The 15,735-nt window shown below is 48.4% G+C and overlaps 2 protein-coding genes across 3 annotated transcripts in view; one reads left to right on the top strand and one right to left on the bottom strand.

Moving 5' to 3' along the window:
* The window catches only part of LYPD1 (LY6/PLAUR domain containing 1), a 44,528-nt gene extending 42,142 nt beyond the window's left edge, over window positions 1–2,386 (top strand). For both annotated transcript variants that reach the window (XM_072757593.1, XM_026015570.2), the window contains exon 3: window positions 1,972–2,386. In XM_072757593.1, coding sequence (XP_072613694.1) covers window positions 1,972–2,207 — 236 coding nt within the window. In that variant the 3' untranslated portion in view covers window positions 2,208–2,386. The remainder of the gene's footprint in view (window positions 1–1,971) is intronic.
* The window catches only part of GPR39 (G protein-coupled receptor 39), a 197,604-nt gene continuing 183,602 nt past the window's right edge, over window positions 1,734–15,735 (bottom strand). Inside the window, exon 2 of the mRNA XM_072757590.1 lies at window positions 1,734–3,043. Within this exon, the coding sequence (XP_072613691.1) occupies window positions 2,622–3,043 (422 nt within the window). The 3' untranslated portion in view covers window positions 1,734–2,621. The remainder of the gene's footprint in view (window positions 3,044–15,735) is intronic.

Here is a 15,735-nt window from a genome sequence, read left to right as displayed (position 1 = left end):
CAAGACAGGTCGGTGTCCCCAAGGGGAGGCTCTCAGTGCTTTGATCCAGGCTAACTGGAAGTTAGACCTGGAGGCACCAACTTTAAAGGATGGACATATATATAGTCCTGTGGGAACACAAGCATAAGTTCCACTGGCCACCAGAATAGGTGCTGCCACCAATGTCTTGTGGGCGGCAGTCACAAAAATCAGGGCTCCTTTTGTGTATTATTTATCTAATCTATCTCATCATCATCATCCCTTAGCCCTACAGAGTTAGGCTTAAAAATACACACTTAGCCTGGTCACTAAGTAAAAATGCAAACTGTAAAACCGCATATAGGACGTGATACCATTAACAAAGCTGTGTACACACACATACTTCATTTTTCCATGGAGACATATGTAAATGTATAGAAACAGGCCTGGAAGGAGGCCATCCAGACACTGAAGAGTGCTAACCTCTGAGGTGGAGCTAGTTAGGAGACATTTTTATCTTCTCTCATTGAATTTTTCTTAAAATAAAAAATACTTTATTAAGTGAATTTTTACAGTGAAAAATTAAGTTTATTGAAGTTGAACTAGCCAATGGCAGTAAAATTTCCTTAAATGGCAATGGATAGAAAATGTAGAGAATACAGGAAACTATTAATGGGCAATGCCCAGCAGCAGGTTTTTTTTTTTAAACAAATCAGTGCCTCTCACACACATATGCACACATTCTTTGTCCAAGGACTTTATCTTTCCCGATACATTTACCAGAGCATCTATAGCACAAAAATGACTTAAAATGGTATGTTTTAAAGTATTTCTTTACCTTCCACTTGGAAGTTTTAGGTTGCTCAATTCTGTACTATTTCTCCATAACTAAAAGCCACAATTGATGAGGAGGGGGTGCGAGCCAAAGCAATGCCTGCAAAAAACATCTCTGCAGGGAGTCAGAAAGTAAGGAGCCCTGGCTACTAGTGGAATACATTTGAGCTCTCAGCTGTGCAGGGCAGCACACAAGCTAAAGCCATTTACTTCCAGGTCTGGCTATTGTAGTCGTATTATTTATCTCCCCCTTCTCAAAAAACCCCACGTTTTTGTAGTTTATGACTGGCTGCTTTGGCACATATACAGTCATAAGGTCTTGACAGAATTGAGGCAGAATGCTACGTTCAAATCCCAGCTCTTCTCTAGGCCAGTAGTGTGCCCTCAGGCAAATTCCTCAACTTCTCTTGCCCTTAATGTGCCCCATCTCTGAAATGGGGACCTCCCCTGTAGGGTCACTGCAGGTGGTAAATGAACTTGTATTCTATAGCCCTCTGTAAAGTGCCTGGCATACAGGAAAGCATGAAAATGAAGTTAGCTATTATTTAAGGAAGGTTCCAGCTTTAAGAGCTGATTATTCGATGACAGTGCTGTAATTCAGACATGTCATATGAGCTCCTAGGTTATTAAAGGGTGGCTATGATGCTAAATAGGCAGATGGCCATATATTCTGAGGGCAAAGCTTGTTTCCTGGAAAAAGGCTCTCCTGGGTACACTGGGCCACCCCCTCCCTAAAATGTGGTGGACCTTGAAACCTCAGAAAAATCAGGGCTCCTTCAATAGGGATCATGTTCTTCTAGTATTAGTTCTTCAGATCACTTTAGGGTTTAATAAACACATAGGTGAGAGCCATCATAAAGTATAGTATCGCTCTCCCTGGCATGAGACAGCCACAGCAATTTAAAGAAAAAAAAAAAGGTAAATAAAAAGTTCTGTCTGAATTTTAAGTGCACTTTGATTTTAATAGCTCTTTGCTGATGCTGAAATAGCTTTTTGGAACAACAACAAGGAAGGGAGCTGTAGGATGAAGAAGTCCTCTTACTTACATAGTTTGGGGGGGGGGGGGGGGGAGTGCTCAATGAAACCACCCAAAGCGACTTCCTGGGCTGTGGGAGGAGTAAAGATGAGCTGTCATTTAAGAAACAGCAGCTAACCCAGGTCCTTGGGTTTGTGTTGCAGGGATCATGTACCGCAAGTCGTGTGCATCATCAGCAGCCTGCCTCATCGCCTCCGCCGGGTACCAATCCTTCTGCTCCCCTGGGAAACTGAACTCAGTGTGCATCAGCTGCTGCAACACCCCTCTTTGCAACGGGCCCCGGCCCAAGAAACGGAGCAGTTCGGCCTTGGCTCTTCGGCCGGGGCTCCCCACCACCATCCTGCTCCTCCAGTTAGCCCTCCTCTGGGCTCACTGCTGAAGGTGAAGGAGACCCCCGCGCCTCCTGCATCGTGCTTGGGGCCCTCGCTCCCCCGCTTCTCCTGGGTGTCCTTTGATTCTGGGGTGGGAGGGGAGTAGGATCACCATCTTCCGTTCCTTTGCCAGTGAAAGAGCTCCGTGTGAAACATTTTTGTAAGCCCTGAATAAATTCGGTCTGAATTTTCAGTGTGTACTTAAAGGAAGGGGTGAGCAAGAGCCTGGACCCCCAAGTCTGTCCCCAGAGTCCAGGTCATCAGCCCTTAGAAGGCACTGAGGGGGGCATCCAGTTGCTTCCAAGACCCCTGCCCCTCCCAGGCACAGTGTGTTGTCACCCCCGTGGCAGGCTAACGTCGCTTGGGTGGGGGTGGGGGTGGGGGTGCCACGTAGGCCTCCAGGCCTGTCGCATCCTGGACATTCACACCTCTTGCTCCTGCAAACCGTTGTGGGGCTTGGGCTCGGGCTCGCTCTGGAAAGTAGCCAAGCGCACCTGGGGGGTCCCCGCCGGGGACCCGGGCGGGGGCGCGGCGGCGAGGAGGGGGCGGCGCCCCGAGGGCGCGGGTTCGGGGCCGCGCAGGTGCGCGCGGTGCCGGGCGGGCGGCAGCACCAGGCGGCAGCGCAGCACCTGGCCGAAGGCCGTGCGGAACTGCTGGGAGGACACGTTGTACAGCAGCGGGTTGACGACGGAGCTCAGGTAGAAGAAGGTGTCGGAGACCGGGAGGAGCAGCATGTAGGCGCGGAAGTAGGGCCTCGTCCAGTCGTGCTTGGGCTGCGCCGCGGCCATGATCCTGCGCACCTGGTTGGGCAGCCAGCAGACGGCCAGGGTCACCACGATCAGCCCTGCGGGGCGACAGGGACGGGGAGGGATGAGGCCGGGCGGGGCGACAGGGACGGGGAGGGATGAGGCCGGGCGGGGCGACAGGGACGGGGAGGGATGAGGCCGGGCGGGGCGACAGGGACGGGGAGGGATGAGGCCGGGCGGGGCGACAGGGAAGGGGAGGGATGAGGCCGGGCGGGGCGACAGGGACGGGGAGGGATGAGGCCCGGCGGGGCGACAGGGACGGGGAGGGATGAGCCCCGGCGGGGCGACAGGGACGGGGAGGGATGAGGCCGGGCGGGGCGACAGGGACGGGGAGGGATGAGGCCGGGCGGGGCGACAGGGACGGGGAGGGATGAGGCCGGGCGGGGCGACAGGGACGGGGAGGGATGAGGCCCGGCGGGGCGACAGGGACGGGGAGGGATGAGCCCCGGCGGGGCGACAGGGACGGGGAGGGATGAGGCCGGGCGGGGCGACAGGGACGGGGAGGGATGAGGCCGGGCGGGGCGACAGGGACGGGGAGGGATGAGGCCGGGCGGGGCGACAGGGAAGGGGAGGGATGAGGCCGGGCGGGGCGACAGGGACGGGGAGGGATGAGGCCCGGCGGGGCGACAGGGACGGGGAGGGATGAGGCCCGGCGGGGCGACAGGGACGGGGAGGGATGAGGCCGGGCGGGGCGACAGGGACGGGGAGGGATGAGGCCGGGCGGGGCGACAGGGACGGGGAGGGATGAGGCCGGGCGGGGCGACAGGGACGGGGAGGGATGAGGCTGGGCGGGGCGACAGGGAAGGGGAGGGATGAGGCCCGGCGGGGCGGGGCGGAGCAGCCGGCGGAGGGGCCTGGGCTCAAGGGCGGGGGCACCCGGTTAAGGACCCGCGAAGGCTTTAGACACTTGTACCTGTTGCTGGCTCTTACTTTTTTTCCCTTTTATATTTTTTTAAAATTTTTTATTGGTGTTCAATTTGCTGACATATGGAATAACACCCAGTGCTCATCCCATCACGTGCCCCCCTCAGTGCCCCACACCAGTCACCCCAACCCTCCTCCCCTTCCTTGTTCCTTTCCCAGGGTTAGGAGTCTCCTGTTCTGTCTCCCTTTCTGATAGCTCTTACTTTAAAACATGTTTTCCTTGCTGGGTATCCAGGAAGCTTACTAGGCAGGCCAGCCACCCAGTTCTGCCTTTTTTTCAGGAAATCGACCTAGACTCTATGGAAGATCAGGTGGGACGATACCTGTATCTTCAGACCACGTCCACATGTCCACATGAACACCCAGCGGTATTTTCAGGATGAGCGGAAACGGTGTCCCTGCTAAGGAAGCAGGGTAGCCAGGGACACTGGTCGCGCTTTCCATTTCAAGTGACACAAAATCAGGAAAAGCCCGGCACTGAGAATGTTGTTCGGTGTGCACACCTGTCATTCTAATGCTTCTATCTCCAACAGGACTTCTGTTCATTTTCAGATTTTTCTTTTTTTTTTTTTTAAGTTATATCATCTTGTCCACCCTCATGGGGGGAGGAGGGGAGAGACAATTATCCTCAAATGATGGAAAATAGCAAATTTCAAGTTCAGCCAGTAGCTAACCTTTGCAGCACAGAGTTAACAGCAGCCTCCAAAAGGATTAGGCCCTGGAAGACCACCACTTAGTGACCCATATGCAGGTCAAGAGTTGCCTGAATGAATGGACATGTCTGCATGCCCACATACTTGCATGTCAAATTACATGCTCATCTGTTTCTGTGACCTCTGACAGAGAAAAGGAGAATTTATCTACAGCAACCGAAAAAAAAAAAAAAAAAAAAAAAAACAGAACCAAGTCACCACGTCCCAAAAGAGGAAGATCAGGAATCTATGCAGGAATCAACAGATCGTGTGCTCTCTTCACCCTGAGCCAAGACACCAGAATTTAAGTTCCTGTGTGGAGAGCTGAGATCTTAAAAGCTGTGTTTTGAATTTTTAGAAATGCTTCCTCCTGCTCCTAAATTTGATTATCATAGTAAGAAGATTTGTTCACATTTCAAACGTTTGTATTTTCTAGGAAACCACAGGGAAGCAGTGGTTGGCAATAATCCCTTTCTGCCTCTGATCCATGGTACATACCTCATTAATAAATGCTCCAGGAAACCAGCACATTTGCACATCCAGGGTCGGCCCTCCCACACACACTCACCTGAGCAAGCCTTACCTGGGTGTCTGAGCAGCCTTAGGTATATTCTCTGCACTGAAATAAATGACCCAGCTCCCTCAACAAATCCTCCACAAATCCCAGCTGTCAGCAATGGTGGCCTGGAAACTCCCCTCCCCTGATCATTTCTTGCCAAACCTCAGCCCAAGCTTAAAACTCAAACCAATTTGCTTATTTCTTTCCTTTGAGTCGCTTCTCTGAGAACACTCAGTAAATCTAAAAATAAAATGAGCAAAGTAACATCGATCTGATGAAAAGGCAAAAAAAAAAAAAAAAGTCCCCTTAAGTAAAGAGTATAGTCTGAATCACCTCCAGTTACAGCTGCTGAGTGGAAACAAAAATCAGCATTTTCCTGTGTTTAAAAAAAAATACTTGCATAGGAAATTGGGAGCCTTCCTCCCCCCGCTTTGAGAAGCACGGATGCTTCCAGCCATGTGTGCTGTTCAAAGTAATTGGTAAGTGATTCCTCCTCGTGTTTTATCAGAGATGGTCCTGACTCAAAGGTTCGTGTCGTTAACTGAAAAGGCTGGGAAGCGTCTGCCTAGGGAAGCTACGTGTCTCCACTGAGGCTTCCGTTCTCTGCCGCTACCTTTCACACGAGCGCAACCACCTCCATCTGCAGACTTAGTTCCCAGGATATGGAAATCGAGCACAGGGTTTCAGATGTGTGCTGACCTGCTCTGTAGGAAGCTTCAGGAGGCAAGAATCTAGCAAGGCGACAAGAACCCACTTGTACTGACTCGGGTTGAACCCAGCACAGCTTTTCAAGCCCATGGGGGAAAAGGCAGTGAGATAAAGGGCTGGGGTTGTGGGGCGAGTTACGAAGTCCTTGTGCTTCCATCCTGGCTTTGGCCCCGTTCTACTGAGCTCCTGTCTGCATGACCCTTCTTGTTACCTTCACCCCCTTTGCTGGTATCTGTTGTCCTTGACTGACCTTCCCATCAAAAGAAGTTTAGTAAAAAGCAAGACCGAGTATGTCAGGCATGAGGCAAGGGATGGGAGCAGTTGAAGAGTTGTGGCCTGACTTTGCAGTCTTAGCCAGGAGAAAATTTTTGTTCTGCAATCCAAGTGAGCTGAGGCCAGTAAGCTGGGGGAGCCTTATTCTGAACAAGTTGCTGAAGATAGAGACTGGACCCAAGATTCTCCAATGATAAGGAAAGGGGGAATCTCAGCTTTGTGGGTGTACGGTAGCAAGGCAGGATCACAAATATAGACCCGGAGAACAAGAGCAGAGTTAGAAATACACAGGGATGAAAAACTGGGCATCAGAGGGGCGCCTGGGTGGCTCAGTCGGTTAAGCACCTGCCTCTGGCCCAGGTCATGATCTCAGGGTCCCGGGATGAGCCTGGGTCAGCTCCCTGCTTCTCTCTCCCTCTCCCCCTCCCCCTGCTCATGCTTTCTTTCAAAAAGATAGAATCATTTTAAAAAATATTAGGCATCAGAAAAGTCTTTACATATAACCAAGAATAATGTAAAGTTCCGAGTTTTCCCTATGTCAGGCTCTGTGCTAAGCCCTCCACGCTTTTTTTTTTTCCTGTGCATTTGTCACTTCTGACAATACCCTGGTGAGACCAATTCTGTGACTATCTTCATTTTACAGAGGAGGAAGTTGAGGCTCAGGTCAGTTGCCCACATCCTGCAACTGGGACATGTGCTTGCCAAGACTCCAACATCCTTTATACACTTATTATCTTTCCTGAGAGACCCATTATTGCTTCTCATGTTCTTCTATTTGAAAAAGACAGGAAATGGATATAGAGCAGCCCTGACCACTAGAAGTGTAAGCTACCTAGGTGGGTTTAAACTTAATATTTTGAATAGTCACATTCAAAAAGCAGAAAAACAAGGTGTCAAGCTGAATGTTTCTTATGTGCAGCTCCCCAAATATTATTTCACGTGCAATGTCAACATGCAAACTAAAATTGAGAGCTTTAACATTCTCCACCCACCCCCATACTTTGAAGACCCAGTGCGGTTTTTATTCTTACAATACATTTCAACTAGGACCAGCCACACATGGCTGCATCGATAGTACAAGTTAAAGCACCTGTCCCCACAAGACGACTCCTTAATGTCCCCCCTTCCCAGCCACATACCCAGTGTATGATCCCTGTCAAACCAAGGGCTCCCTCATCCCACCTGTGTTGTTCTTCCTAAGATTCTGATGCAGCCGACTGGATCCCGATCCCATATCTGAGTAGGCATTCTCAGCCTAGGGTAGAGTGGGTTTAGCCAGTCTTTTCATCAAAAGCCTCTGTATGAGGGGACTGCCAGGTATCTATAGTCTAAATCGTCCTCAGAGCACAAAATGATATTGTGCACTTCTCTTTCTAAATCCTGCCTAGTCCTTTTGGAATAACAGATTGTACTAAATACCCTGCAGGGTTGTTGGAATATACTTCTCCCATAGCAACTAGAGTTTGGGAAAAATGGCTGGTGTCTTTCCTCCTGCACTTTGAAAGATAATTTTGTTCTAGGAAAATGGAGCATTAGGCCTACCGGCGCCCACCCCTGGCACATGTGAAGTGTGCATCTGTGGTCAGCCTCTGGTGGGAAGCCTCTGGTAACCGAACCAGCCCCCTTTTGAAATTTGTCATTTTACGATGACAGGTGATTGCTGACTTTCACATTTGGGGGGGGGCGGGTGGCGAGGAAAGTGCATTATTTTAGATGACATTGAGAGTAACTACCATGTCCCAAGGTAAACTTTTTATTGAGCTGTTTGCAACTAGTTCAGCTCGAGTCCTAGCTACTCTAGTTGAGACAAAGCTTTAAAATCTCATTCGTGCCTTAATAGAGTATATTAAGGATTTGAAAATTTATGTTTTGCTGCAATCAGCTTGGACTTACATTTGGAAAAATCTATAATGCTTTGGTCTGTATGGTATAATGTGTAGCCCACAGTTAAATAACTTTACGGTGAACTTGAATGAAGATCAGTGAACTGAACCCAGTCGTGTTAAGAAGGTAAACTATTTTAACTGCATTATTGATAGAGTTGTATTATATTCCAGACAGCCTTGCACTCTGGGTTAAGAAACACCTTCATAGCTTATCTGTTCTTCCACATAAAGTACTTCCATTTTTCCTCCTTGATCACTACACTAAAATGACAGGCACCGTTAGACGAGGACACAGATTTATTCTTGGCAGTGTAATGTTGTTTAAAAAACAGAACTAATACCGATGTCCAACAACATCTCATCCTAAAGCCTGACATTTCAACAGCATTTGAGTCAGCCTGCCTGGTGCAATCTGTGGAAGAGGTGAAGCTATGCCACCTGGGACATGGCCATATTTGTTCATCTAACTCTGGGCTCTCTCTTCTCCCCTCTAGCCTTTCAAGTGAAGGTAGCTCTTCGTGTGCTCCCCAGAATTCATCTTAGCATCATCCGAGATTGGGAGAGCAGATTGGAGACCAGGCATAGAACCCTTTTGTCTTCCAAATGATGAAACTGAGGCTAAGTCATTCCCCCAAGATCTCCAAGGGCAGGGAGATCTTGCCTTACTGCTCTGAATATGGAATTCCGCCCTGAATTGGCAAACAAGCCTATCATTCCAGTCCAATGGAGTTTTCTTTGCCCCAGTTTTAGGCTCAAATTGTGTCTATCCACAGCATGGAATGCAATGTGAGGCAGGTCAGTCTCAAATCCCAGCTGAAGTCATTCTCCGGATTCAGTTTTAGAACCGGGCTCTCCAAACACAGGCACAACGACAAAGCCCTGAGACACATACTTTCCCTCCAAAGAAAGGTGAGATGTAGCCAAGGGGAGCTGAAGCAATGTTTGGAAAGCAAGATAGGAGTCCAGGTCATGACCTGGTGACCAAGCCAGCAAGGACCCATCTACCCATCAGTCTGTTCATCTTTCTTAGGTACTTGCTAGAAAAGAATACTTAGTCTCTTATTAAGCCAAAAAGATCTGAATATTCCAACATTCTCCAGCAGAGGTAATTTGTGATTTAAAGGAATCCCAAAGATTTGCTTTTCCACCTGGCCTTGGGAGTCCCATTATACTGAATCATTGAAGCCCTGGGAGCACAGAGGGGGTTATGGAGAATCATTTAGGTTTTCTGTGCTTAAAATAGCTTTTCTATCCTCTTTCTGCCAGCAGAGTCAAGGTCTCTCTAACCTGACCACAGTGAGGAGGCGTTAGATATCTCCCCTTCCGCGCCTCTCGCCCTCAATTTCAGTCCTCTGGACTTGACTCACTCAACAACCACCTCCCTGATTGGCTGAAGCCATTGACACACCCTGTCCTAGGCACTAACAATAAAAAGCTGAGGAGGATGAGGCAGCTACAGCCCGGTAGTTTGCAAAGGGCCATGAGAGCCATCTGGCCACAGTTTTATGGTAGCAAAGAGCTGGTTGACCTTCCCCATGGGGGGTGAACACTCAGAAAATTAAAGAGGAGTGAGAGTTGCCTGGAAAAGGGCACCCAGGCAAAGACAGAGCACGAGCAAGGGATAGAGGAAACCACTGCCAGCCTCAGTACGGCTGGGGCCAGAACCAGAATGAAGAGGTGGGTGGAGACAGTGGGAAATGAGGCCCATTAGAGAACACTCCATCAGGTTTTGTGGACAATAAATTAACCAGCATATAGTAGGATAAAGAACAACTGCTTGTCAAGTGACATTTAAATAGCAATTGTCAGTGGAAAGTAAGCATATGGTTAGTTGAATGAAAAGCCAGGAAAAGACAAATACATCCAATAAAAGGTTTTAGCACTTTCTCGATTTATTCCTTTGTGTTTGCCAATCTGCCTCTGCCAGCCAGTTGAGACACTGATCTCTCTGACTTTACTGCATCCAACGAGCCCAAATCAACACCAACCTTGGTTTAGTCTCTCATCACTGAGACAGTGGTTCTCAAAGCAGGGTTCCTGGAACAGCAGCATCGAAACCTCTGATGCTTACTCAAATTTGAGAACTAGTCTAAGACAAACACAAGTTGAGGGAGAGCCTGGATCACCGGGTATTTGTGGCCCTATCACTGCCACATTGGTCACATTTTGAAGCATCCCATTTTCCCGAGTGTCTGCAGACTGAGTTGACAGGAACTGAGAACCCCTCCCTCATTCCTGAGTATTGCCTTTGCCTTCTCTCTCCTCCCCTCCATCTCTTCCCAAGGTCACCATAAACAGGCCCTATAGAGCCCTCGCTTACGCCGCCCACACACTCCTCCTTCCCCTCTCCATGGCTTTCCTTGATGCCTTTGAGAAAATGACTACAGCAGCAGCAGGCAAGTTCCTAACAGCTAACAGGTGGCTTCCTGGAAGGGTGGTTGCCACACACTGCTACGTTATCCAAAGGAAAGCAGAAAGGTTTTGGAAGGAATGCAGACAGGATGTGAGGGGCCTGGGTGTTGGCTGAGCACTGGACATACACCCTCTGAGATCCTGCTCCACCTCCCGTGTTCTCTGACCCTGCCAGGGCGTGCCTGGATACCTTGCGGTCACTTTTCCAGTGGCCCGTGGACTTAGTGACTTTTGTTTGAACCCATCTGCCTTCTTTCCCTCTTTCCTGTTGAGAAATGTTGTTTAGGGGAAGACAGAAGAGCAGCTGGAATTTGTTTTCAGAGGAGGGCACAGGCCACAACTTTAAAATGATGTAAAGGCCACACATGGCCGCTTCTGTCCATGGAGACAGATAGTTGGATGTCCTATCTTTGCCCCAGCTATTTGATGGAGCCTAGGAAAGGACTCTGTCCCCATTGTGGCTCCATCCACCATGTTGAGGCCAGAGACCCAGATTCCAAAATGGCCTGCAATTTGCTAGGCATTACATCCATCTCATTCTGCTCTACAAGCTCCAGGACAAGAAGACAAGGTATAAATCGCTACAATTGCAAATATATAATTCTAAAACAAGCCCTCCTGTCTGGGAGCTGTAGGACAGCCACATGTACTCAAAGTGAGCAGCATATAGGGTCAGCATTATGGTTTAGTGTCTCTGTTCCTTTATGAATGCATGCTAAATGATCAACTGGAATCCACTGAATAAATATTTTTCTATGTGATCTCAACTGTATGCAGCTGTGTGGCTTTCTATGCAAATAGTCTATTTGGAATCCACTGATAGGTCCCCGTGTGTGGTGTGGCTATAAAAGCCCAAAGCTGTTCCTCAGCAAGAAATGCTTCTTCCTGGGAACACCCAGCACAGGAGTGGGTGGTGATAATGAGGGCCATGATGTGCTCTAAGTCTGCTAGGGGAAGCTGCAGACTGTGGGATGGCCAGGCCCCCCTCTGGTGGATCAACTCATCCCAGCCCCCCAGCCAGCCATGCCATTTACAAACACTCATCAGTTTTTATGGCTGAAAGCCTGCAGTTTTTAATGGAATTTAGTTTCCTGCAACTGGTAGAGAACCAAAGCTTTAAACACTAGCACTGAAAGAAAAACAGAAGATCTGAGTCTACTGGTAAACCAGGAGAATCCCCAGAGATTTAGAATGAGGACCCCAAAATTTACACAGCCCACAAGTCCAAACACAGGGCCTCCCAGTCTGGTGGTGTCTGCACTGGCCATAAGCTCCTCTCAGAACCCAATGAAACCACGCAAACCTTAGGTAATGCCGTACTCAGCCAAGTGCTCAGCAGAGGCAACATGGGCATTCTGGGAGCGTGTAGACAAGCAAATGTACCTGCAGATCACCTGGTCCTGCCTCTCTCTTTCCAAGATCACTGCTTGCCCCTCCTCAGTCCTGCAAGATAGAGTCTCTGGGGAAACGTACTGAGTATGACTGAGGCAGGCTAGGCCCAGGTGGGGTGAGCAGGCCCTCTGTCCTCCCCAGACTCCAAGACCCTGCACATGCCCAGATCCAGACCAAATCTTTCTCTTCCTCTGCTCTTCCTTCTCTTCTGTCCCTTCCTCTCTCCTCCTCCCCCTGACTTCCCACGCATTGTCCAGCTCTTAATCTACAAGTGTCTGCTGTCAATGCCTCCAGGAAGCCTTCCTAGCTCCACAAAGCTAAATCAAGTTTTCTACTACAAGTTCACTGCCACCTTTTACTCCTGTCCCTGTCATCATAACACTGCAGCATCAACTAGACCATAAACTCCATGGAAGCAAGATGTTTTATATTCACCACTGTATCCTTGGCACAGAACAGAAAACCCTCCCCACTGTAAAGATTTGTGGGAGGTAGGGAGAGTGCTGGTGGTTCTAGGTAAGGGCTGAGCAAGAGGGCATTTAAAACTTGAATTCATCTAATTCATCTAATGTATTGAATTCATCTAATGTATATAGAATCATCTAATTCATCTAATGTATATTAAATGCATTTGAATTCATCTAATGTATATAGAATCAATATGAAGCTAGCTGCCCTGTCCAGAGGGTCCACACTAACCCTCCTGACATGGAGCCTAGAGCCTGCATGATTTTCACCCCCCCATCCTGAGGAGAAGGGAAGGAGACAGTGGGAATTGCAAGAAAGAATCACCTTTTCATTCAAGCAAGACAAGAACCCCTGAGCCCAAGAAAGAGGCCTAGACAGGGACTGAGAAGTCTTGATTCTGACAAGTGCCTTCAGAGGTCTGCAGTTTTAGTGTCCCAAGCCCTTTGCTACTTGCCAATCCTTAGCTTATCTGCACTAAAAATATGTTATCCGGTTTCTCTCCAAGATGGCCTGACGGATATAAGCAGAGTACAGTGAGGGTCAGCAGGTAAGACAGGATATAGAAGAGCCACATTCACCAGAGAGACAAGTTGGAGGACGTTCATTTGTCCCCAAATCATGTGATAAATCATGGCCTCCATGAAGATGCCACAGTCTTTGTTAGAGAGGCTGCAGGCCAAAACTCAAAGCTTAAGGTTTGAGGTCAGCAGCCAAAGTGGTAACTCAGAGATGAAGAGAAAGCACCTAGAAGAGCATTTGGTAAAGGTGGTGGAAGACTATTTCTATGTTACCTGCCCTGTGTCCCCAGGGAAAATGCAATCCTGCAATTATAACCTTCAATTTCCATCTGGGCACAATTTGGCCTTAGAGGCAGAGGATGCGGGGAGAAAACAAGGGAGGCCAGATTATGCCCCTCCCTGCTCTGTGCCCATCACAAATGTTTTGGTAGTGAGTGTATTTCCTGGCACTTCTGGTTGGCCGCCATGTGACCTAGGCAACTCCACCCACTAAGGGATGCTCAGCTTTATTCTGTCGAGCTTCTTATCTACAAAATGGACCCAGCAAGAGCTGCTGAGATGATGAAACGTGGAAATAAAGTGCTCAATACAGTGCCTGCTGCCAGCCAAGGGCTCTTCATAGTTATGACCATTAGTACCCTCATCAGCCCCTCCACCCCACCACCCCATCTGCCACCACCATCTCCTCTATCATCATTACCATCACCTCCACACCATCACCCTTCTCTGCCACCATTTCCACCATCATCACCATCTCCATTACATCCTCACTGCCACCTACATAGCTCCCCAAGGTCAGAGATCCAGGGGAAGGTTGACTAGAACCACTGAATATCAGACACCTTCTAATCCTAAACTCACAAACAAAGCCCAGAACAATTCCATGACTTTAGCAGGGTTATCTTGCTCAACAGTAGCAAAGAGAGGACCAGGACTTAAATCTCCTCACTTCCGGGTCAAAGTTCTTTCCCCTACCCGGGTTTAGAGCTTTTGCCACTCTGCTCTAAAGCCTTGAATGCTTTATCTCTCCCCCCAGTACACACATAGGGGTAAGCTGGGGTTTCAAGAAGAGAGGCAAGGAGTAGAGGCCATAATAAAAGAAACAACTGATGGACAGCAGGATTGCAAGGAGGACAAATTCCAAATCACAGGAAGACAGGAGCCCCGAGCCCCTCCCTGGCTCACTGTCCCCACACAATTCCTCTCCAGGAAGAATGACAAGGGGCAGGGAGGCTCCATGACTGTCTGATCATCTGGTCACTTAAGCTAAGAATCTTTGCTTTTTGTCCTCCATACTGTACTCCACCCTCCAGCTCACATCCCAACCCACACCCAATGCCCCATAGCCATGTAACCCCCAGGCTGAGCTCCCATACAGTGGAGGGGGTGAGCGCTGGGATTTGTTGTCAGACTGATCTGGGTTTAAATGACGAAAATAATAGTATCTGCCTCATGGAGTGACTGTAAGAAAATCTCAAGGACATACATGCCCGAAAGGAGCACAGCAGTGGGGCATGAATGGCAGCGACTACTACTGATTACCTAATCCCATCGGCTGCTCCAGGGTGGAGGTAATACTCGCTAAAATTAACCTAAGGCATGTGTATTTCAGACACCCTTAACACTTAACTTACACTTGATTATTTAAACATTACAGCAAGCCCCACAGGTGGCCATGACTTGACTTTGCTGCTATCATACAGATAAGAAAGTTGAAGCAAGGATGGGTGACATCTCCTGGCCAAACACACAGCTGGCCAGGACAGGCCAGAGGTTAGACCCAGGCAGTCTGATCTAGAGTTGGTGCTTTTGACTCTACTGCCCACCCTGCCACTCAGCTGTGGAGCCCCACTGGGGGCGGGGGGGGGGGGGACAGATCAAATGCTTTCTGAGTCCCAAATTCAAATTAAGGCATTTCAATTCAAATGGCCACAAGTTCTGAAATATATTTGTTTCTATGGGTGTCTCAGAATCTTAGCTGTCAGAAAATAAACACCTCCCCAAGCACATCTCTCTGGTAAAGCATGAGTCATCTTGAAAAGGCCTTTTTACATTTAAGGTGAACACAATGAAGTTTCCTGTTAGGAAGAGAAAAGCTTGGTGGAATTCAGAGAAACAAACTAGCTTTGAATAGGAGTCTGGGAGGCTAGACTAGAGAAGGTCTGCTTTTGATTGCATTTATGTTATGGAAAGCAAGCACATCCATCCCACCCCCACTCCCATGCACACTAAGAGTTCTGGAGAAGGATACTTTCCTATAAAAAGTCATTTACATTCGGAGGTAAAGGCTACTCTCACCCATCATAGGCTGGCTCTTTCCCTCCTCATAAATATTATCTAAAATTTGGTTTCAAAGTAAATTAGAAAATAAGTTCAGTTTCCCATTATCTGCTCATATCATGTAAGTTAGCAATGAAATTCTAGGAACAATCTAAAGCAAAATGCCAGGACAGAAGGAAAAAAAAAAAAAAAAAGGATTCAGCTGATGGGAGAGATACCAAAAGAGGTTCAGGAAGGAGCCAGGCTCATACCGTGTTTTATTTAGAGCTGAGGGTTCTCAACTGAAATCAGTAAAGCTCTCGGGGAAGTTGAGGAGATGGTATCGGGCTTCTAAGATAGGGTTTTGTATCAGGAATGATCAGATAAGGATGCCTTCCTGTTAATGATTTGAAAATGAAATTACTGTTGCATGACAGGATAAGAATAAATCCCTCTGGTAGGATTTTTTTTTTCTTTTCATAGGGCTAAAAAAACTCCGAGGAAATAGCCTTGCAGATTTGGGAGCACGAAGCATGAGTTCTTCTATCCGAGTGTGGCAATAACTGTCAAAGATGCGCAGGATTCTTCTACACGCTAAATCCAGTGCAGCCCAACAATCACAGCATCCTGCTTCCGTGT

Source organism: Vulpes vulpes, chromosome 5, assembly GCF_048418805.1.
Source record: "Vulpes vulpes isolate BD-2025 chromosome 5, VulVul3, whole genome shotgun sequence".
Classification (NCBI taxonomy): domain Eukaryota; kingdom Metazoa; phylum Chordata; class Mammalia; order Carnivora; family Canidae; genus Vulpes; species Vulpes vulpes.
Note: the sequence above shows the minus strand (reverse complement) of the source record. Positions and strands in the feature narration are given on the sequence as shown.